This window comes from Oryctolagus cuniculus, chromosome 9 (assembly GCF_051225735.1).
Source record: "Oryctolagus cuniculus isolate XC-2025 breed Fujian yellow rabbit chromosome 9, ASM5122573v1, whole genome shotgun sequence".
Classification (NCBI taxonomy): Eukaryota; Metazoa; Chordata; class Mammalia; order Lagomorpha; family Leporidae; genus Oryctolagus; species Oryctolagus cuniculus.
The window spans coordinates 3,652,028-3,675,370 of NC_142875.1; the positions used below are offsets into that span (position 1 = coordinate 3,652,028).

At 50.0% G+C, this 23,343-nt stretch overlaps 1 protein-coding gene across 4 annotated transcripts in view; it reads right to left on the bottom strand.

Moving 5' to 3' along the window:
- Positions 1 to 23,343, bottom strand: part of MYO16 (myosin XVI) — a 693,372-nt gene that overhangs the window by 264,207 nt on the left and 405,822 nt on the right. For all 4 annotated transcript variants that reach the window (XM_070048580.2, XM_051849982.3, XM_089303408.1 and 1 more), the window contains exon 16: positions 17,714 to 17,861. In XM_070048580.2, the coding sequence (XP_069904681.2) occupies positions 17,714 to 17,861 (148 nt within the window). The remainder of the gene's footprint in view (positions 1 to 17,713; positions 17,862 to 23,343) is intronic.

Consider the following 23,343-nt stretch of genomic DNA (forward strand, 5'->3'; position numbering starts at 1 on the left):
GTTGTAACAGCATATACGCACATCACATTATACACTATACAGAACAGAAATGATAATGACTGCTTAATTATTAAGTCGAGGAAGGCAAATCGATATTTAAAATGTGCTCTGTTCTCTTCCTCTCTCTCTCTTAAAATAGAGACATTCTGGTGTGTGTTCCAGAAACAACTGGCTTGATCAGAAATTCCAAATGTGCATTTCAATTAGCAATGGAGTAACGTGTTAACAATTCCTCAAATGCACACACTCTCGTTAGCATATTTTCTGCTGGGCTTGATAATATTGAGCACCCTTCAAACATTAAAAAATTCCCTTATCTAAGGGATGTGAACTTAAGAGTAATGTAGATGCTTTCCGTGGATGTACTTGTGATGAGAATATTAGACAAAACCTAGTCAAACAATAGAATGACTATTTGAAACAGCCATGAAGGATTAACAAGCAAATCTCTAGTCACAGGAGATTGAAATAAAATACAAACTGTGCTGTCACAGGAACCATGAAATGCAGACTTGGTGGCCTCTCATACATGCGTATACATACACACACATACACGCATGCACACATAAACATACACTCACATTCACACATACATGTACACACATACACATGCTTGCATACGCACATGCACTCATAAACATACACACATGTTCATGCAAACACACATGCTCATCTCTGGTGTGTTGTGCAAATGTGGTATAGTAAGTACTGCAAACCCAGAACATGCTATCTTTACGCCAACTAAACCACGAAACAGCTTACTATATGTATGCATGGTTAAATTGACTTCCAGGTATTTAAGGAAATCCAATGTCAATTAAACAAAACAAACTGAGTGGCTTGGAGTCAAGGAGGAAATATATTTGTATCATCAAGATAGCTGCCCACGACGTGTGCGGTTTGGATGGATGTGAACTTTGGCTATGGCAGTGAGCTTCCACACCATACCAAAAAGAAAGGACACGTCTCTCACTCAAGCAGGTGATGCACTCAGAAAAACAGGTGCCAGCAGCCTGCACACCCGTCTCCTGCCTCCTTCCGCACTTCCACAGCTCATTCTTTTCCAGACGATTCTACCACGAGGGCCACAATCCCTCTCCACTCTCAAATATCTTCCAAAGAGGAAAGGCACGGTGGACAGGAGCCCAAGGAGAGGGCTGGTGTCACAGCCCATCCCTGGCTGTGCCCTCTCATCCACTCCCAATCACCTCTCCAGTCTGACAGCTTCTTCTTCAGGATTTCTGACCTTCAGATTCCACCACAACCGTGTGCCAGGCACAGGCGGCCACGGGGCAGCCCCACCTGCTGCACAGGAACTCCACAGGGCGGCCCCAGGTTGCAGGACACGCTGTGCGTGATCCTGCTCGTGTGGAACACAGCCTGGAATACCCGCATCTCCCCTGATCCAGCGGGCTTCCTGGGAAGACCTGCTCAACATGGTGGCTCTCAGAATCTTGTCGGCTGAGCCCTCAATCTCGTGCAAGTCTCCCGGTTGCTCTCGGTGTGTGGTCTTTTTATGTTTAATGTACTTTTCAATGATTATTAGCAAGCAGTAATGTTGAAGTGAGGGTTTATGGTACAACTGAGCAAATGCATTGGCCATAAGAAGCAACTGATAAAGTCAGTCACAGTACATGATTTTTGTCTCCATGAAATATTTCGGCAGGGGAGGGCTCCAGCACACCCTGCACAGTGTTCTGAACGTTGCTATGGCAACACAGGTACGCTCCAGGACATGTGTGACGGGTCATCCGTGACAACATGGTGCCACCGTGGGCAATGCCCCCCAGCGCCTTCCATGCAAACGATGCTGGGAGTGCTTTATTTCAGATCAGAGAGATAGAACGATCAATGTCAGAATCTAAGGGTCTGGTTTAGCTATCTCTCATAATATTCCTGAAATAGTACAGAAATGTTTTAATTTGTCAGAATATACAGCTATAATGAAATTTAGTAAGGTCCACTTTCTGAGCTGATGCAAGGGTGCTTTCAAGTTCAGTCCTACAGCTTCGATGATTTACAGTCACATACAGACACATGCACATGCACACACATGTGCACACTTATACATGCACACATACATGTTCGCACACATACATGTAACTGCACACATACACACAATGCACATACAAACATAACACTCCCACACGTGCATATTCATGAACACATACACGCATGCATATATGCACACATACACATGCATATACACACATGTACACACACAACATACTTTAACGTGATTTATCGCATTTATAAATAGCTCATAAGAGTATATCTTAAAATAACCTAAGATGACCCTATACTCTAGATTGATAATGACGAGAAACAAAGCATCTCTTTATTTCTTCAAGAGGAAATATGCTACAGGTTCAGCATCCCTCATCTGGAATCCAAAAGTCCAAATCCAAAAAGCTCCGCGATCTGAATTGCCCTGAAATCGGACACTTTTTGAGTTCCAACAAGTTGTTTAAATGTTTCAAAATTTGGAGAATTTCAAATATTTTCATTTCAAGGATGCTCCACCAGCAAAGTCTACGCAAATGTTCCGAAATCTGAAACACTCCAAAGTCTGAAACACTGCTGGTTCTGAGCACTTGTGATAAGAGACACTCAAGCTGTAGCAGTGAAGAACACCTTGGCTAACCCACAGTTGGAGTCACGTAGGCCACAACTGGCAACACAGCACTCACCAAGCAGAGCTGAGGTCTCGGCCAGAAACAACCGCCGCTGGGTGGCCTGAGCCTCCCGCTGACTCCCAGGGTTGATGGGAGGGTCAGCTTAATCCAGTGACCAGAGGCTGTGTTCCTCAGGACCTCATGGAAAAAGAGCACACTGCTGCTCCTAGAAACTACACGGAGGGCCAGCGCCGCAGCTCACTAGGCTAATCCTCCTCCTTGTGGCGCCGGCACACCAGGTTCTAGTCCTGGTCGGGGCGCCGGATTCTGTCCCGGTTGCCCCTCTTCCAGGCCAGCTCTCTGCTATGGCCCGGGAGTGCGGTGGAGGATGGCCCAAGTGCTTGGGCCCTGCACCCGCATGGGAGACCAGGAGAAGCACCTGGCTCCTGCCATCGGATCAGTGCAGTGCGCCAGCCGCAGCGGCCATTGGAGGGTGAACCAACAGCAAAGGAAGACCTTTCTCTCTGTCTCTCTCTCTCTTACTGTCCACTATGTCAAAAAAAAAAAAAAAAAAAAAAAAAGAAAGAAACTACACAGAGCCGGATGATCAGAAGGCCACTCGCTCAGGAGCAGTGCACACGCTGCAAAGGCTGCCCACAGAGCCACGGCCACAGAAAAGTCACCTGGGACAGATCCCGAGGTGGCAAACAGAGAAATCACAACCCCAGTCAGCCACTTGGATTTGGGGGCTTACCTTTAGATTACATATGTGTTCGGTGATTTTGAACTAAAGCATTGACATAAACGTAGTCTTAGGTTGGGGAAGTCTCGGAGCATTGACCAAAGGAAAAGGAAAACTTCCCTGGAGAAATAAGCCTGCAGCCAGGTCTCACCGGACGCCCACAGCCGAGCCACCAGGGACACCAAGCCACCCCCTGCCATGACAATGCACAGAGAAGCTGTCCCTGAGCAGCCGTCAGCAGAACCAGTATCCTTAAAACAACTTCAGATACAAAAAGACCTGGACGTATAATATGCAGAATGAACAGGAAAGAACATTTGAGACAAAATGTACGTGGAAAAACATGAGTAGAACACGTTGGAAGTGAAAAAGTCACTAAAGTTAAAATGCAATGAATGAGATGAAAATCTCATCATCACTGCTCGCTCCAGGCAGAGGAAGATACAGAGGAGTCCTGCAGAAGTCACGCAGCCAAGAACAGAGGGATACAGAGAAGGAAAACAGAAGCGAAGCCAGAGACGGATGGCGGAATGGCAAAATGTAGGGCGCATCTGAACAGACCCCAAAAAGGAGACAGAGGATAACATTAGCCCAATAACTTGTCAAACTTGGTAAAATCGATGCTTTAGATGAGTACAAATCAAGTATCAAACACAAAGTTTACAATTCCTATTTGGGATTGTTGTAATCCACAAACACACAGAGAGAATTGTGTGAGTAATCACCCATTTATTTCATACCTGGTATGACCCAGAATCCAAAATGTTACAATTCATGTGGTTGGATTTTTTTTTTTTTGGCAGCTGGTAATGATGCAAACAACAGGTAACCTGTGATGAACCCCACAGCAGGTGCACACACCTAGCGCCTGGCTGCTCAGCAGGTGCAGGGACCACCTGTGGCTGTGAAAAATGGCGACAGGACTAAGCAGGCGCTCCAGTGAGAAGCAGCAGGCCCTCAGCGTGCATCTTCTGCATGCGAAAGAACAGCAGTGGACACATCACTGATGCGGTCCTCACCAAACAATGGGGGGAGTCATGTGATGCTCCGTTAGCTGGAGGACAGAGACTCGCAGGCAGAACTGGGAAAACTGGGAGATGAATTCGAAGAACAGACACACATGTGGACTGCGCATTGTTAGGCAGATACGAGTGGCTTAGGGCAATCTTTGCATCTGAGGCACAAGGAATTCCAACATAGAAAACAAATAAAGCCACACGGCTTAGACTGAGAGCAGACGTGCGTGCGTGGGTGCACGCGTGGGTGGGAAGAGCATGTGCCACAGCTGGAGCCCTCGTCTGAAAACTCTCGTACTCATCAGTGTCTTTGTTGGGTTCATTCTCATTCACAGGTAGAGTACACCTTTAAAAATGCCACTTCCAGTCACCTCAGTTATCTAAAGTGTGATGACTGATATATGTGAGATCTTTTCATTCTTGCATATGGTTATTCTGCGACTCAGAACTTTACCAAAATGTTAGAGCAAATGCTTTTCTGATTTACTGGATTTTCTTTGCCATCGTATTGTTCATAAACGATGGTGGCCTTAGTTTAATTCTTCTTGATAATTTTTATTTTTATTTTCTTCTCTTTGTTGATCACAGCTTTCTGAAAATGCCAAAATTGAGACTGGATCTACTTCATAACCACCACAACCTCTACTTGGAATGTATGGCGAATTTCTTCTTCCTGTCCCTGCCACCGCCCAGCCCCCATCTCAGGTCATCACCGGACTTCACCCTCGAGAGACACCCTGCAGTTTCTATCTTGTTCCTCCTGCTTGATTCCACCTTCATTGCCACATGATACTCAACGGCCAGGAAATGGACTCAACCTGCTTATCCACCAGCATTTCCCCTTCCTGACCACACGGGATCGTGTTCTGGGGCCACCGGCGTCTTCCTGGCGTGGCTCCTCTTCACACTGGCACGAGATGCAAAAAGCAGCCGGGCCTCAGCACACACCCCACCTGTGCCCTTTCTCCAGCCTCCTTATAAACATGCCCCCTAAATCCTGCACCTGCGCTGGATCCATCAGGGCTGGAGACACCCCTAGAACAGAACTGGGTGCCTCTCTGAGACTTACTTTGGGGTCAGGGTTCTCAACTGTAGCAAGGGGAGGAGCCTGCTTCTAGCCTGGGCTGTGGACAAAGTGAGGTATGTATATCAGGTTCTTTCGTTTCACACTTAATTTCTTAACGGATGGAAATAGTTGTACAAGTTTCTGGGCACGCTGTGATGTTTCGGTACGTGTACCCACGCTGTATCATGATTGAACCAAGGTGTGATGAGCTATCTTTCACCTCAAATAGTTCCTTGAGCAGAACCATTCAGAATCATCTCTTTAGCTATTTTGAAATATACATTTTTTGGGGTAAGACCCCAAAACCACAGACAACAAAATTAAAATGATACTAACAGGATGATAGCAAACTAAAAAGCTCTGTACAACCCGCAGAGTTAAGCCAAGAGACAACCGCAGAGAGGAAGAGGATGTTTGCAAAACAGGGGTGAATGTCACGGATACGTAAGGAACAGCAGCAAAAGACCCACAAATAATCCTGACAAAAATGAGCAAATCGTGGGCCGGCGCCGCGGCTCACTAGGCTGATCCTCCACCTGCGGCGCCGGCACACCGGGTTCTAGTCCTGGTTGGGGCGCCGGATTCTGTCCCGGTTGCTCCTCTTCCAGGCCAGCTCTCTGCTGTGGCCCGGGAGTGCAGTGGAGGATGGCCCAAGTGCTTGTGCCCTGCACCCCATGGGAGACCAGGAGAAGTACCTGGCTCCTGCCAGCGGATCAGCGCGGTGCGCCGGCCGCAGCGCGCCGGCCATCGAAGGGTGAACCAACGGCAAAGGAAGACCTTTCTCTCTGTCTCTCTCTCTCTCTCTCACTGTCCACTCTGCCTGTCAAAAAAAAAAAAAAAAAAAAAAAGAGCAAAATGCCTGGACAGACATTTCTCAAAAAGGGACATCAAGTACATGTGGCCTACAGGTCTATGAAAACAGCACCCAGCAATGCTACCAACCAGAGAAAGGCCATGTTCTCAGCACAGTTTCCTTCCTAAGCCCAGTGCCAGAAAATGTCATTATGATTTTAATTACAGTTCCCACCTGACTTCACATGCATTTGTGAATTAAAAGCACTAGCTTTTATTTATCTATTTATCTGAAAGAGAGGGGAGGGGAGTGGAGAGGGAGAGACAGAGAGGTGAGAGATGCGAGTAAGATCTTCCATCCACGAGTTCATGCCTCAAATGACCATACAGCCGCGACTGGGCCAACTGACCCCTCCCTGGGTGGGTGGCAGGCACTCGTGTACTTGAGCCAACACCTGCTGTCTCCCAGGAGCATCAGCAGGAAGCTGGATGGGAGGTGGAGTAGCCAGGACCCACACGGGCAGTGGGATACAGGACGTCGGCCTTGCAAGCAGAGACCACCTGGCCGCACCCCAACACCGGTCCTGACAAAGACTTGTAAACAAATGGGATTTCTTGCCCTAGGGAAGAAGTGAAACAGGAAGTTCTAGAGCTGCTGGGTTGGTGCCTCTGTGAGAGACATTCCGGAGCCTGCTCCAGGGACAGGCGCAGGGAAGCCACTGTCACTTCCCACTTCCGTCGTCGGAGCCTCTCACTTCGAAACCGCGTGGCCTTTCTTCCACGGACTCGGCTGGCGCACCTGCTGTGGACTCCGCTAGCGCACCGCACCTACCATGGACTCGGCTAGCGCACCTACCGCGGACTCGACTGGCGCACCTACCGCGGACTTGGCGAGCGCACCTACTATGGCCTCGGCTAGCGCACCCACCTAAGACTCGGCTAGTGTACCTACTGCGGACTCGGCTGGCGCACCCACCTAGGACTCGGCTGGCGCACCTGCTGCGGACTCGGCCAGTGCACCTAATGTGCCGTGCGTAGCTCACGGAGAGTAACCTGGAGGCTCCACCGAGGTGGAGACAGAGGCCCCCCCCTCAGACGACACTGGTGGATCCCAGTTCATCCAATAGACCTTAAAGCCCTCACTGTGGCTTCTCACTATTTCCAGGAGACGATTAGTTCAGGAGTAGCCGCTCAGCCCAGCGGCTGCCTGTGTCCCTCGTCAGAGCACCCGGGTCTGGTTCCTGGTCCCCGCTCCTCGCTCCAGCTTCCAGCTAAGGCAGACCCTGGGAGGCAGCGTGCCAGCCCACGTGACTGGGTCCCTGTCCCTCACAAAGGAGACTCAGACTGACTCAGGCGTCAGCCCTGGCCCAGGGCGGGAACTTGCAGGCGTCTGGGCTGCGACCCAGAGGACTGGAGCTCTCCCTCTGTCTGTATCTCTCACTCTGCCTCTCAAATACAACATTAAAAATTATTATTTCTGCTGCTGCCCATGACCCCCGGTGGACGGAGCCGTCTCAGTAACCCTCGCCCAGCAAACTGCTAGGAGACTCACCCGGAGCTCACACAGACCTGGCGCACGACGTGGGGTGGGGCCTGGCTCTCGGCGAGGCGAAGGCAGGCACAGAGGTGGCCTGAATTTCCCCAGGCCCCAGCCGGGGAGAGGCGGGTCCCGATTTAAACTCTGCGTGTTCATCCAGGACGGAGCTGCTTTTAGCAGCTCTCACATATTTACATCGAATATTCATGAATTGCAAAGACAGGCGCCCCATACCGAGGACATAAGCTCTCAAAATGTCAGCGCTGGTGAAAGATTTGACTCTCTAGGCCCACGGAGCTGGGATTCTGCTAAGAGCTCTTCATGTACATTGATTTTCGCAGTGTGGTTCCAGGGATGAGACCAAGAAATGCATTTCACCTTCCATGGTGCCCCACCACGTTCTATGTCCTGGCCACTACCAGGGAGACCTGGAAGTGCGTGTGGAACACGCTGATGAGACATGCTTCCACCGGTTCTGTCCAAGAGAAATGGCAAACAGACCCTGAGCCAGCAAGTGGCTGAGGCCAGGCTGGGGCAGATTCAGGCTGGGACACGGGTGATGCCCACCTGGGCTCCACAGAGCTCAGGTCAACTCATGTGGCAGGTGTGTCACGTGTGACGCAGGACAGCCCAGTGGACATGGTGGGGTGTGGCTGCCAACGCAGGGGGTCAGGATGTCCTACAGGGCAGGAAGCGTCCAGCCAGAGGGACCAGGAAAGAAAAAGACCCTGACCAGTGGGTCACTGATGACACTGGCGGGGCGGCCAGGACAGGGGCTGTCTGTGTGGCTGCATGGGCAGGTTTGGGCATCAGGAGAACAGGTCCCCCCAAGCCTCCACGCATGTGCACACCCTTGTCTCTAAAATGGCAGCAGACACCTGAGCCACAGCCTGTACCCTCACAGGTCTAAGAGGTGGGAGCCACATTCCCGTCTACCGAGATCTGACAACTACGGCCGGCTAAGACGCGAGAGTCCTCGGAACCCACAGCTGCTCAGGGGCTCCACACAGTTCTCAGTTCAGTGCACACTAACTGATTTTAAACAGAGAGAGAGAGAGAGAGAGAGAGAGAGAGAGAAAGGGAGGGAAGAAGGGAGGGAGGGAGGGAGGGAGGGAGGGAGAGACTGAGGAGGGAGGAGGAGGGGAGGGCCCGGGCAGAGAGCAGGGTCTTCCTGTCCGGCCCAGCAGCAAACACACTGGCCATTCCCAGCCAGTGCCTTGCCCTGTGCTCTCAACAGGCAGCCAGGAGAGAGGCAGCAGGGCTGCCCCGTCTGCAGACCTGCACCAGCTCCACAGCACACCCTCAAACTCCCCATCCTAAACTTTCAGGGCACAAGTATGTCCTGGAACCCAGAGATGCTTAAGGCCACGCAATGCTGACATCCCTGTCAGATCTGGGACGGCTTCCTCTCATGAGATGTTTGAAGGCTGGGGAAGAGAAGCCACACAGATGTGCAGAGAGACGCAGCAGGGTAGGTCTCATCACCATCAGTGCTTGCTTAGACTTTGCTGCTACCCGAGTCCTAAGTCGGTGTGTGGTTTCCAGAGCGCTCTGAATCCTGGATTAGGAACAGGTGATGGAGGAGCAGACCTGATGTGTTTAAGTTCCTAACTGTACTCAAACCCCCCTCCCGCCAAGTGTCCCACCTGGACACACAATGTCCACCCACCTGGCACAAGTGTGTTTATTGTGACTCAGCAAAGAACTACATCTCTGGCCGGCGCCGCGGCTCACCAGGCTAATCCTCCGCCTGTGGCGCCGGCACCCAGGTTCTAGTCCTGGTTGGGGCACCGGATTCTGTCCCGGTTGCCCCTCTTCCAGGCCAGCTCTCTGCTATGGCCCGGGAGTGCAGTGGAGGATGGCCCAAGTGCTTGGGCCCTGCACCCCATGGGAGACCAGGAGGAAGCACCTGGCTCCTGGCTTCGGATCAGCGCAGTGCACCAGCCATAGCGGCCATTTGGGGGGTGAACCAACGAACCAACGGAAGGAAGACCTTTCTCTCTGTCTCTCTCTCTCTCTCACTAACTCTGCCTGTCAAAAAAAAAAAAAAAAAAAAAAAGAAAGAAAGAACGAACGAACTACATCTTCCTCAACTGGGCCCCATCGCCACTCCTCGGGGCAGCAGTGAGACAACCCGACAGACAGGGAGCTCTCTAAAGACACGGAGCAACCCCTCACCCTGGTCCCTAGAGCCCGGCCCTAGAGCTCTGCCACCTGCTGTCATCAAGGGCATAGCATTCATGTGGCAGAAAGGCAACGCTTATTAAAGATTTCTGAGCCAAAGGGTTTCCTGGTGAAACCGGAGCTGATGGAATGCCAATCCGAGGAGTGTCCAGTGTGAGGGCGGGGAGATAAGAAGCTGTGGGGGCAGGGGGCAGAGCATAGAGAGAGGTCAGCAGGGGCAGTGCCCGGCCTCGCACCTAAGGGACAAGGATGTGAGGGTGAGGGCTGTGGCGCCTCTGTACCAGTGTGTGGGACTGTCATAAGGAGCCGGCTGTGGCTGAACGGGATTTGATCTGCACCAGGACTCTCCACCCCAAAGCCGGCAGCATGAAGAGCACAGAGCTGGCCAGCAGCTTCATGGGCGGACTCTGACATAGGGAAGCGGGGGGCTGCTGGGGCTCTGCCATTGTTTGTACCCAACCGTCTCGTGCCCTAACTTCTGCCAAAAGGCTCCGGCTCCTGCCCTGGAGCTGCCTGACTCGGGAGCAGCAGGGACTGGCCGGAGACCCACGCGGGCCCCGCTGAGATGAATTCTTTGAGGGTTTTTCTCTGCAGCTCCTGAATGAGGGATGCCCAGGGCTGGCAGTGTTACTGGTCAGTGTTGGGAGACATGGGCACATGTCTGTGTGTGTGTGTGTGTGTGTGTGTGACAGACACACTGGGGAGGAAGCCTTGAGTCCTGATCTCACAGTCCCCCCGCCAAGCACTGCCTGGGGCCCTGCCATGGGCCCATCTTCTCCCACCCACACCCTCAGCATATCCGGCTTCCCCAATCGCGTAACACTTGGTATCTGACCCTCCCAAGCCAAGGATTTGCTGATCAACAGAACATCTAAGCTATGCATGTGTGGGTTTGGAATCTCTGTCTCACACTTCGACATTCACCCGCTAAATGTCCTTGAGAAAGGCACGCACCTATGCTACAGATTCATTAGACATAAAACGCCAGGCTGCCAGTAGCTCTTGGGTAAGGCTGTGAGGGTTAATGCAGGAGGCAGAGCCCAGAGCCCGAAATCCATCTGTCTGACTCTCTCTCTCTCTCTCTCTCTCTCTGCTTTCAGGTACACAGAGCTCTGCAAGGCCAATCAGAAGCTAGTGTTTCCTGTTGGCATTTCACAGTGAAAATCACCTGGTGATTTGTGCAGGTGACACCCCTCCCTCTTCTGTAATGTTGCCTTGTTCTCTTTAGCTAGGGCAATAAAAGCTCTGTTAGTGCCAACTTTTTTTTATTGTGTTACAAAATTTAAAAATGAACCAGAACTTCTTTTTTTAGTAGAGGTGACAAAGGGCAGAAGGTCATTAGCCAGCTTTACTCGCGTACTTTCTAAGTAAAAACATACACAGACTTCCACCCTGCACTTCTCCTGTTCTTTCTTTAAACTTCACTGATGCAGGGCAGGAGGCATGGTGGGCACTGCTGGCTCACGGGCTCCGTGTTGGGGAAACAACACAGGGATAAGATTCACTCAGTACTCAGGTCTGGCCTGGGCTCCTGTGGACAGCTCTGTCTCCAGCCCCTAAGCCACAGGAAGGAATCCCCACCATGTGCCCCCTGCCTGGGTACCAGTGAGCATGGGAGTGAGGGGACAAGCACATGGACGGAGCCTGGAACTTGGGAAGCGCTCCATCACATGTCCTGATGATGGCTGTCCCTCCCTCTGATGACCAGCCTGTGGGAAACATATTTAAAGCACCTCTCTCTTGAACTTCGGTCTTGGGAGCACCTTGAAGTTCTACTGCCTAAAACCTACAACTGTCTAAGTGTCTGATCCTATCAAAAAATTATGCAGAATCACCTGCAATTAATTTCCTTTGCCTTTAAAAACAACATGTGCAATGTTATCAGATTAAGTTCAAAGTTCATAATAAACCATTAGCAAAAACCAAACAGTAGCTGGGAATTCATTCTGCAGCTTCTCGGATGACAGGTGCGCTCCTGGGCGGGGTCACAAGTTCAAACACTCGGTGAGTCAGCGTTTCCTTTCGCTGACACCGAGGTTAGGAGAAGGTCACAGGCTCTGAGTCAAAGGATCACTTGCTTTCAGCCTGTAATTCAAAATCTGACATACACACACACACACACACACACACACACACACATATATATATATATATAAGTGATCACGCAGCACCACAAGCATTTGTATCAAGAATCAATATGAAGGAAGATCACGACTAATTTCTTGGATTTAGGAGCCCAAGGCAGCTGGCACTAAACCTACAAAAGCTGTTGAAGGTAGAATAAAGATAAGCAACAAATCACCCCAGTTTTCACTAAACATGTTTCCAGGCACATAAACTACACCTATTCCCCAGGTGCCATGTTTATATTCCGTACAAAAAGGAAACACAGTCGTCCAGGAAGAAAAAATAATGTGGCGTGGGAAACACTGTAACTAAGGCGGAAACGCTCAGTGAGGGGCCGGCGCTGTTTGTTTGGGGCGGTTGTTTTCTTGGGTGCTGCTGACTTTGTGGCGAGCGCGCCATCTGCTGGCTGTTCCGGGTGCACGCAGACTCCGTGTGCTGACCGCGGCTGGGCAGGAAGGGGCACCAGGGACCACCAGTGTTGTTCTCATGGAGTTGAGCTGTCTGCACCGGCTGTTCCTACAGCCAGACAAAAGCGCTCCCTGCTTACTTTGAGTGCTGTTCTCAGATCAGAAACAGCAAGGTGTTTTTAGGTCTATGTTAACACTGACTCAAAGCTCCTTCCATTTTATGTGATACGTGGAAAACTTTGAGTTCCAGAAACAAAGTGAAAATCATGCTTGTGGCCTTAATTATAAACCCATCAGCGACGCAACGCTTTTCTTCTGAGTTCCAATTACGTAAGAAGATGTTCGTATGGAGAAGACCTTCGGCTCCGGTTACATGTTCACACATCGCTTCACGTGGGTCAGGAGTTGTTAGGAATAAAGAGGAAGAAAGCTTTGAAGCAAGCATGCTGGCAATATGCTGGAGTGACTGAATGCACTTCATTAAGATGCCGCTCCAAGCTGCACTGTGCCGTGTGTCAGGACAGAGGCTGCGGGATACACAGATGCTGATGGACAGTCGAAATCCACTTAACAGAAATGTCAACGTCGTTCTAAACAAAATCAGCTGGGGCCCTTGCTGTGGCACAGACGGGTAAAGCCCTGGCCTGTGGCGCTGTCATCCGATACGGGCACTGGTTTGAGTCCCGGCAGCTCCATCCAATCCTGCTTCCTGGTAAAGCGCGTGGGAAAGCAGTGGAGGATGGCCCAAGTGCTTGGGCCCCTGCACCCACGTGGGAGACCTGGAGGAAGCTCCTGGCTCCTGGCTTCGGATTGGCGCAGATCCTCTTTTTTTCTCTCTGTCTCTACCTCTCTCTATAACTCTGTCTTTCAAATAAATAAATCTTAAAAAATAAAAAGAAAATCAGGTAACTAGCTCTGATGACAGTGCAAGCACTCTTAATAACAGCGTATTATTATTTATGCATACCAGGCACTCTTCTTTATTTATTTGAAAGTCAGAGTTACAGAGAGGCAGAGAGAGAGAGAGAGACAGAGACAGAGAGAGAGACAGACAGAGAGAGAGGTCTTCCATCTGATGGTTCACTCCCCAGATGGCTGCAATGGCTGGAACTGTGCTGATCAGAAGCCAGGAGCCAGGAGATTCCTACAGGTCTCCCATGCAGGTGCAGGAGCCCAAGGACCTGGACCATCTTCCACTGCTTTTCCAGGTCATAGCAGAGAGCTGGATCAAAGCGGAGCAGCTGGTACTGGAATCGGCGCCCATATGGGATGCCAGCACTGCAGGCAGGGGCCTTACCCACTACGCCACAGCTCTGGCCCCATTTCTTTTTTATTTGAAAGTCAGAGTTACAGAGAGGCAGAGGAGGAGACCAGGCACTCTTAACCACAGCATGCTGCCAGCAAAGCTTCGGCATTGCGCGCATAGAGATCTGGCAGCAAGACTCCCCATGAAGGGTTTGTGAAAGTTTAGAAAGCCAGCAAGGCCAGGTCTGTATTTCTGATTGTAAACAAATCAAAGATTAGATCTGAACCCAGATTCAAATAACAAACTAATATGAACTCCACAGGCCTCTCCAGCCCTGTAAAATGTGAAGATCCAGTAACACGGACACAACCACAACACACGGGGTGTGCAGCTTGGGGCTGCAAGACAAACCGCTGCCTTACCATAAAGAGTGAATTTTGCTCCTGTCATTGCACAAGGGTTCTGATGCCTTTATGAACCTGGAGTGATGATGGCATTTTTTATTGGAAAATGTTGTTTTATATTCTTAATACTGTTAATAAAAAAAACTGCTTTGTTCGGGGGAATTGAATTATTCATGACTCCTGAGTTCTTTCCCGCTGGAACGCCTCACAAAAGCACTCCTGACAGTTTGACTTTCTAAATAGCCTAAATGATTCCAAACCCTCTTGCTAAAAGAAACCATTGTCAAGAACGGAAGTTCAATAGAGGGATCTTTGTTTTCTCGCACACACTTCAAAAGACGCGTCCAAGCCACAGACCAAGAAGTGAAACGTCTCCTTGAATGGCAGGTTACATCACTGCTCCGGATTCTCCCATGGCTGTTTGTCCCCGCTTGCCAAGGACACGTGGGGGCACACGTCACTGCATGTGCAGCCACAAAGCACACGAATGCTTGTGCGTGGACACAGCACACCCCCAGGGCTGGGGAACTCTCTCTGCCAAGCCCATTCGGGTGTTTATACCACCATTCATGGGCCACAGAAAACAATCCGCTTGAAAAACAAACCCGTTACGGCTGTACTGAAATTTGAGTCTGGACTTGGGGTTGCCTTGGCAGGGTCACTCCGGATGCTTTTGTGGGCGGGACATTTCCCATCCCTGCAACCAGTGTCTGCTCCCGACTTGCAGCTCTGGCCGGTGAGAAACATGGGGCAGAGAAATGCAAACCTCCAGGCCACCGTATCTGACCCAGTGCTTGAGTGCATAGCTGTTCAAGGTGGAAAAAGAAAAGGGGTCTTCAGGAACTCTGTGCAAAGTGCCCATCTAGCCAAGGCCACGCATAGATTTCTATTTTTTATACCACAGTAAACCTATCCGCTACCTCATTTTTTTAAATTTTTTTTTATTTTTATTTTTTTGACAGGCAGAGTGGACAGTGAGAGAGAGACAGAGAGAAAGGTCTTCCTTTGCCGTTGGCTCACCCTCCAATGGCCACCGCGGCCGGCGCGCTGCAGCCAGTGCACCGCGCTGATCCAATGGCAGGAGCCAGGTGCTTCTCCTGGTCTCCCATGGGGTGCAGGGCCCAAGCACTTGGGCCATCCTCCACTGCACTCCCTGGCCACAGCAGAGAGCTGGCCTGGAAGAGGGGCAACCGGGACAGAATCCGGCGCCCCGACCGGGACTAGAACCCGGTGTGCCGGCGCCACAAGGTGGAGGATTAGCCTAGTGAGCCGCGGCGCCGGCCACACTACCTCATTTTTTGCGCACACTTTTTGAGTTTCTGTCAGGTGATGTATTCGTGTCAGTACAAACTTTCTAAAATTTTTATTAATTCATAGAGAACAGATTTCATGCATCCCACAGACACATTTCTAGGAAGAGAACCACACTTCCTTCCCTCCACCCCTCTCCTTTCCTTTTTTCCCTTTAATTTTTGCAGAAACCTAATTTCACTCCACCCTGTAGTCACAGGCACAACGCACCACTAAGAATAATATTCAGCTTCTTCATGGCTCTGGGTTTGATTTCCTCGGACGCAAAACGAGGGACTTTGATGCGAAAACTTTCTGATATCCTAGAAGTGAGGAGTTTCCAACACTTTGTCATCACTTTGACACTGATGCTTTCCTTCAAATCTCTGCTGTGTTTAGGGGACGGTGACTCCCATAATGGTCTTCCTCTTTAACCACTTTTGTCCCACTCAATATGACATCATGCCTATGCCCGGATGTAACATTTTCACTGGAATTCAGCGGTAACCTTAGTGAGGCAGTGGTAAATCTGTCTCTGGTCCTTTCCTCTCTTTCCCGACCCCACCCTGCCATCCTCCACACCTCACAGCCACGGTGCACACCCCGGCCCTGTCTCTCCCTGCCCAGAGAAGGACCCAGCCTCCTACTAGCCTCGCCATCTCTGTACGTGACACCTGCTGTTGCCAGGCCAGTCGCAGGAGTCCTTTCAGACATATGCCTTCCCCTCACGTCCGTGTGTGGTTCTTGCTGACGTCCCACCCTGTCTACCCCGAGAACCTCACCTTCGTGTCCCCACACCTCACCCCCACACCACTGTCGCATCCCCAGCTTCTGATGTCCCAAGAGCTGCGTCTCTGCTTCTAGCTGTGACAACAGAGACAGCCCACTGACGTGGAGTCATCGTCAACGTGAACACCAATTCCTCCCACACTCAGGGTCCCAGTCACGCGGGGTCACTCCCACCATGAAATCCAAATCTCCACCTGCACGGTCCTTTCTGTGTTGCTGTCCTCTCCCTCATCGACTCCCACCACACCCCTGCCTGCCTGCAGCTCCCCACACCCAGGGCCTTCCCTCAGAGCCCGTCTGCCATACATCTCCTCCGATGCTGCCCCTAGAGCTGTGCCGGGCCCACAGGGGTCTGCACTCCAGCCCCCCACCACAGGAAAGGAGTCCTCCTCCCCCAAGGAACCCAGCTCCATCAGGACCCCAGTGCCGCCTCTGTCCCCAACCCTGATCTGATTTTCACCGTATCACCCACGTCCCACACTTCCCCTACCAGATCATAAGAGTAAGAGGGACAAATCAACAGAGCAGACTTGGGAGCACCTGGGCAAGGTTTCCTGCAGGCTACAGCTAGGCTGTGTGTGTGCACAGGGCCAGCTGCCAGCTGCTTCCTCTGCCCCAACCTTGCAGGGCCACTGCCTTGGCCATGGGCAAGCCCAGAGAGGGAAGCAGTTCTCCGAGTGAGACTGTGTGCGGGCTGCTCTATCCTAGCCTGTATTTTTTCTCACAAACCCACCTCATCCTTCAAGATCCAGCCACCAAGGGGGATTAAGAGCAACCCGAAGCAAACCTCCCCCCTCTCTGAGGCACAGTTCTCCACCCCCGCCGTGGAATTCGCCCCTGAGGGTGGATGGATCAGGGGCTGGATCTCTCCTCCTGTCCCCTGCACTCTGACTTTGCTGCTGAGTGAGCTTGGCCTCCCTTGCTGTTTCTGGTCTCCATCCTCACCTAAGTGCACCGGTCCTTGTGGGCACACGCAGCCGGCTGCCAGGAATGCAGCTCCCTCCTGAGTCTCCGCCCACTCCCACGAGCCCTATGCCTGCTCCTTAGAACACAAATGCTTTCTGCCTCAGAGAGGAAGCCCCAACCCCTTCAGTTCCCATGAGTTGTGTGTCCTAATCTGTGATGTAGCCTGTTCCATCATTCACAAGTAATTTCTTAAATAATATCTACCAGTCATCTCAAAACACAACCAAAGACCAGGAACACACTATTCATTGTACCTCCAAAATACCCCAAGGAAAAGTTCCTACACGTGCCAGGATTTTTCAGTCTGATCTGAAATCTAGTAAAACAGGAAGCTTCATTCATACACACACAGAACGCTTCCAAGACATTCAACAGTTACAACCCTGTCACAGGAACTGTTCTATTCTAACTGTATCCAACATTTCTTCAAGTCATCGACTCCTCTCTGAAGAATAAGGAGTCCCTTTAAGACCACTCAATTGCAGTCACAACGTGAAGGCAGAACTCTTAGGTAGCAAACTGCATCACTCACCGGTGTGCACCCACATGGTGCAGGTGAAGTCCGTATTTCTCTTCAGCAGATAACCCATCCATCAGCAGGTAGAAAATGAGAAAGTTGCTCTGGCCGACGGGTTGGGACACAAGTCTGGACCTCTCTAGCATGTACGTCCACACTCTGGCTGGTTGAGAAAAGGAGAGTCACCCTGTTAGCCGGCATGGTAGTGCACTTCCATAGACTGACACACACTAATACAAGGAGATCATTCTGCACTGTCTTTCCCAACACAGAACCTTTTTTCTCCATCATAGTTTGTGTGGGTTCCATGTTGCACTGGCAATCTTTTGGATATATTTGGTAAAACATAACGTGGTATTAAAAGCAAATTCATCTACCTTTTTGCTTGTTGAACATGGCTACTAGACATTCTGATTACTGATGCATTTCTCATTACACGTCTATCAGACAGCACTGGCCTAAGCAGACAGATGTTGTTCAATAAACATTTGTTGAAGTAATGATAAATATCTTTCGCATAGATCATTGCTCTATTATTTCTCCTGAAGGAAAGAAGATGATGAAATCAGAACGTGCACAGAGAAATTTTCCATGTGTGACTGATCTCTGCTCCTTCATGTTCAAACATGGAACTTAAAAGAAAAAAAAAAGGCTTCATTTTCTAGAGCAATTTTAGGTTCCCAGAAACATTAAGCAGGAGGCACTGAGTATTCCAAGGGGACCCAGTCACCCCCTCTGTCACCGACCTCCTGGGCTTGCCTGGTCTATTTGTTAATGGATGCGAGGGTATCAGTGCACTCTCATTAGCAACAGCCCAAGGTGCACCCTGTGTTGTGCAGTTAGGAAGTGCTGAGAAATTCCTGACGGACGTGACGGCCCCTCGACAGGATCCACGGGACACGTCGTCCCTGTGCCTCGGCTGCTCGGTCACCCCCTCACACACACACCCCTGGCCAACGCAGATTTCTCACGATGTCCACATGGCCCACTCTGCCATAACGTCATGAAGTCGGACTCACATGCAGCTTTCTCACACTGGTTTCTTTGGCTTTGTAACACACATCTGAGATTCACTGGTGTCCGTCCATGACTTGGTAGCGCACATTTAAATTGGTGAGAAACATCTCATTGTACGAGCGCACCACGGCGGATTTACTCACTGAGCTACTGATGAACAGCCCCCCGTTTCCAGTGATTCAAGCTCTGGAAACGCCAACACCCAAAGTCCGCCTGGACGTTAAGTTCTCATTGCATTTGGGTAAAAGCCAAGAACGACTCCTGATCACACAGGAAGTCTCTGGTGAGAAACTGGGCAATTCTGTCTTCCCTGCAGTGAATGTGTATCCTGCTGCTGCATGTTCTGGCTGGCCCGGGGGTTGTCAGTGTTTGGGGCTTCCATCATTCTGATAGATGTGAGGTTGTCTTGTTGCTGTTTTAACTTGTCAGAGCCTAAGGATGTATGTACCACGTTGACAAAGTGTTCCCATGCGCTTATCTGTCTTCTCTATGCATTCTGGATGAGCTGTCTGCACATTTTTAGAAGTTTTGTTGTTCATTTTCCTGTTGTTGAGCTTTAAGAAGTCTTTATCAAGTACATGCTTTGCAGATATCCCCTCCCTCCAGCCTATCACTTCACTCTCTTAGTGTCTTTCATAGAGCAATTGTTTTCATTTTAATGAAGTCCAGCCTACAAATTAATTATTCAATAGATTAAGCCTCTGGTGCTGTGGGTGTTGTGTACAGTGAGTTACATGCCCAAAAGAATGCGTGGATACAGTAACAGAGTTCTGGCTTGAGTCCTAACGACTTTGCCTCCACTCCAGCTTTGTGTTAATGTACCCAGGGAGGCAGCAGATGACGGCTCAAAAGCTTGGGCCCCGTACGGGAGACTTGAGTAGAGAGTGAATGGAAGCGCTCTCTCTCTCTCTCTCTCTCTCACACACACACACACACACACACTGACTTTCAAGTAGATGGAAGGAAATAAAAAGTAAACGTTTAGAAGAACAAAACACAAAGTTACCTAGACTCTTTCCTAGGTTGCCTTCTAAAAGTGTCATATTTTTGCTTTTATATTTAGGTTTAGGATCTATTCTGAATCCATCTCTGGAAATGTTTACATGTCTAGATTCTCTTTCTTCCATGGATGCATCCTGCTGTCCTGGCATAGTTCGTTGAAAGACTGTCCTCTCTTCACTGCATGTCCTTGTCCTGAAATCAAGAGGAGATGGCTAATGCCTGTGTGGCTCCTTTCCTTGGCCCCGCAATGAGCTCTACTGGTGTAGGTGTCTGAGCTGTCACCAACACCACACCACCTTTTCATGCTGTTATGAGTCTTGATATGGGTGGGCTCATCCCTCAGTTCTCTGGTTCTTCTAGGTATCTCTTACCTCTCTCAATAAACAGTTTGTCATCATCCACAGAGAAACTCCCTGGATTTTTGTTTTTGAAGATTTACGTATTTATTTGAGAGGCAGAGTTACAGAGGGAGGGAGGGAGAAAGACAGAGAGAGAGAGAGAGGTCTTCTACCTGCTAATTCACCCCCTAAATGGTCTCAATGGTCAGAGCTGGCCGATCTGAAGCCAGGAGCCAGGAGCTTTTTCCAGGTCTCCCACATGGGTGCCTGGACCCAAGCTCTTGGGCCATCTTCTACTGCCTTCCCAGGGAATAGCAGAGAGCTATATCAGAAGAGGACAGGAACTGGCCCCCATATGGAACACCGGGGCCACAGGTGGAGGGTTAGCCTACTACACACAGTGCCGGCCCCATCCCTGGGATTTTGAGTGAAACTGTTTTGAATCAATCAGTGTGTTCTGGAAGAACTGATATTCACGATATCATGTTTTCCTATTTATAAACGTCTGGTTATTTGGATCTTCTTTGACTTCTTGAATCAGAGATTTTACTTTTTCTTATATATATTTTGTGTGTATTTTATTAGATTTATGACTTTCATTTTTTGGGTGATATTGTAAAATGTTAACCTCAAATTCTAACTGTTCACTGCTGATCTATAGGAAGGTGAATGACTTTTGTATTTTAACCTGGTATCCTGTAACCTTGTTACAAATGCTCATTAGCTTTTTTTTTTCTTTTTTTTTTCTTTTTTTTTTTTTTTCTGACAGGCAGAGTGGACAGTGAGAGAGAGAGACATAGAGAAAGGTCTTCCTTTGCCGTTGGTTCACCCTCCAATGGCCGCCGCGGCCGGAGCACTGCGCTGATCCGATGGCAGGAGCCAGGAGCCAGGTGCTTTTCCTGGTCTCCCATGGGGTGCAGGGCCCAAGCACTTGGGCCATCCTCCACTGCACTCCTGGGCCACAGCAGAGAGCTGGCCTGGAAGAGGGGCAACCGGGACAGAATCCGGCGCCCCGACCGGGACTAGAACCCGGTGTGCCGGCGCCGCTAGGCGGAGGATTAGCCTAGTGAGCCGTGGCGCCGGCCTTATTTTTCGCTTTTTTTGTAACATCTTTCAGGTTTTCTATGTAAATGATCATGCCCTCTATAAAGGTTGATTTCCTTCTTCACTTATCTTATTGCATTAGCTAGAATCTCCACTGCAATGCTAAAAAGAAATGGGGACAGGGCACATCCTGTCTTTTCCCATGTCCACCACAGAATGTGGTGCACAAATATAGTCTGAAATAAGGCTTTGCCCTGAAGACCAAAGCGGTGAGAGAAGCTTCAGAGTCTCCTTCATTCACGCCCACAACGTGAAAGTGCCAGCCATGTTGCCCTGTTGCGTATGAACCAACGCTCTTCGTGAAGGGCTGTGCTGTAGGCACTCGCAAGTGTTACTGGCAAGTGAGTCAGGGTTGCGTGTGTTTGCACTACTAAAGACTAGCACTGTAGACAACAGTCTCTCTCTCTCGCTGCTGGCGATACTGGAAGAATCTCACTGCAGCAAATGCAAACTGGTACAGAGAATTGTTCTAGAAACGTTTCAAGGACTAGCCCGGAATTACAAAACTGGGCTACATAAGTTCCATTGGTGGTAGATAGCAGAGAGATGATTCAAGAGCAAAGTTCGTGTCCCTTTAGGGGGTGAGACGGGCGCTGTTTCCGTGACCAACACGTGCCCAGTGGCGCAGTGCCCAGTCGTCCTCCTGTGTCATTATGACCTCACACTCACAGAAAAAAATCTCAATATGTAATACCGGTTATTTTTATCCTCTGCTTTCAAAACATGACAAAAGAAGACAAAAGGTAGCCCACAGCATAAGTACAGTGCTGAGATTTATTTCACGCTGGCTGAACGATGCTAAGGGTGCAATACAGCGACTGGAGCCTCAGCTTTGCTTCCCAAGCTGGACGGCAACACAGAAGCCCGTGGTGATCCACAGGATGGTTTCAAGTCTGCCCTGCAGGAAATGCTATGGTTTCCGGGGCAATCTTTGCACTTGAATAGAAGTTTATTCTTGTCCTTGTGAGTGGTCAGTAAAAATTAGCTGTTTGAATTTTTAATGCAAATATGACTGTCAGTTCCTTTTTGAAATAAGAATTCACCTGACAATTTTTTTTTTATCAAAGGGTGGTAGAAAGATAATGGATGCAATTATTCCTGCATTTGAACTACAAAAAAATCCCTTGTAATGAATCTGGAAAAAATTATCCTATAGCCCAGTCTCAGCAAAACTTAGAGGGCTCTCTGTCTTGCTTTTAGATAGCAACTCTCAGCATTAAAAACAACCTCAGGCCGGTGCTGTAGCTCACTAGGCTAATCCTCTGCCTGTGGCGCGGGCACCCCGGGTTCTAGTCCTGGTCAGGGCACCGGTTCTGTCCCGGTTGCCCCTCTTCCAGGCCAGCTCTCTGCTGTGGCCCGGGAGTGCAGTGGAGGATGGCCCAAGTGCTTGGGCCCTGCACCCCATGGGAGACCAGGAGAAGTACCTGGCTCCTGCCTTCGGAGCAGTGCAGTGCGCCGGCTGTATTGGCCATTTGGGGGGTGAACCAATGGGGGGAAGACCTTTCTGTCTGTCTCTACACTGTCTAACTCTGCCTGTCAAAAAAAAAAAAAAACCCTCAGAATTAATATTCCCCCAGCTAAGAAAGCCTGGCTTATTAAACGAGTTTCAGAACAGTCAGCATGGAGGTGTAAAGAAAGTTTCTTTCAAAATCTCTTTAATTCATGACTTAACACTCCAGGATAGTTTAAGATTACAATGGAGGCCGGCACCGCGGCTCACTAGGCTAATCCTCCGCCTAGCGGCGCTGGCACACCGGGTTCTAGTCCCAGTCGGGGCGCCGGATTCTGCCCGGTTGCCCCTCTTCCAGGCCAGCTCTCTGCTGTGGCCAGGGAGTGCAGTGGAGGATGGCCCAGGTGCTTGGGCCCTGCACCCCATGGGAGACCAGGAAAAGCACCTGGCTCCTGGCTCCTGCCATCGGATCAGCGCGGTGCGCCGGCCGCAGCGCGCCGGCCGCGGCGGCCATTGGAGGGTGAACCAACGGCAAAGGAAGACCTTTCTCTCTGTCTTTCTCTCTCACTGTCCACTCTGCCTGTCAAAAAAATAAAAAAAATAAAAAAAAAGATTACAATGGAGACAGTGCTGATTTCAACTTCAGTGTGTGTGCACACATGTTAGAGTGCCTGTTCATGTGCACATATGAGAGTATGTGTATGGGAGAGCATACACATGTGTATCCATGTGTA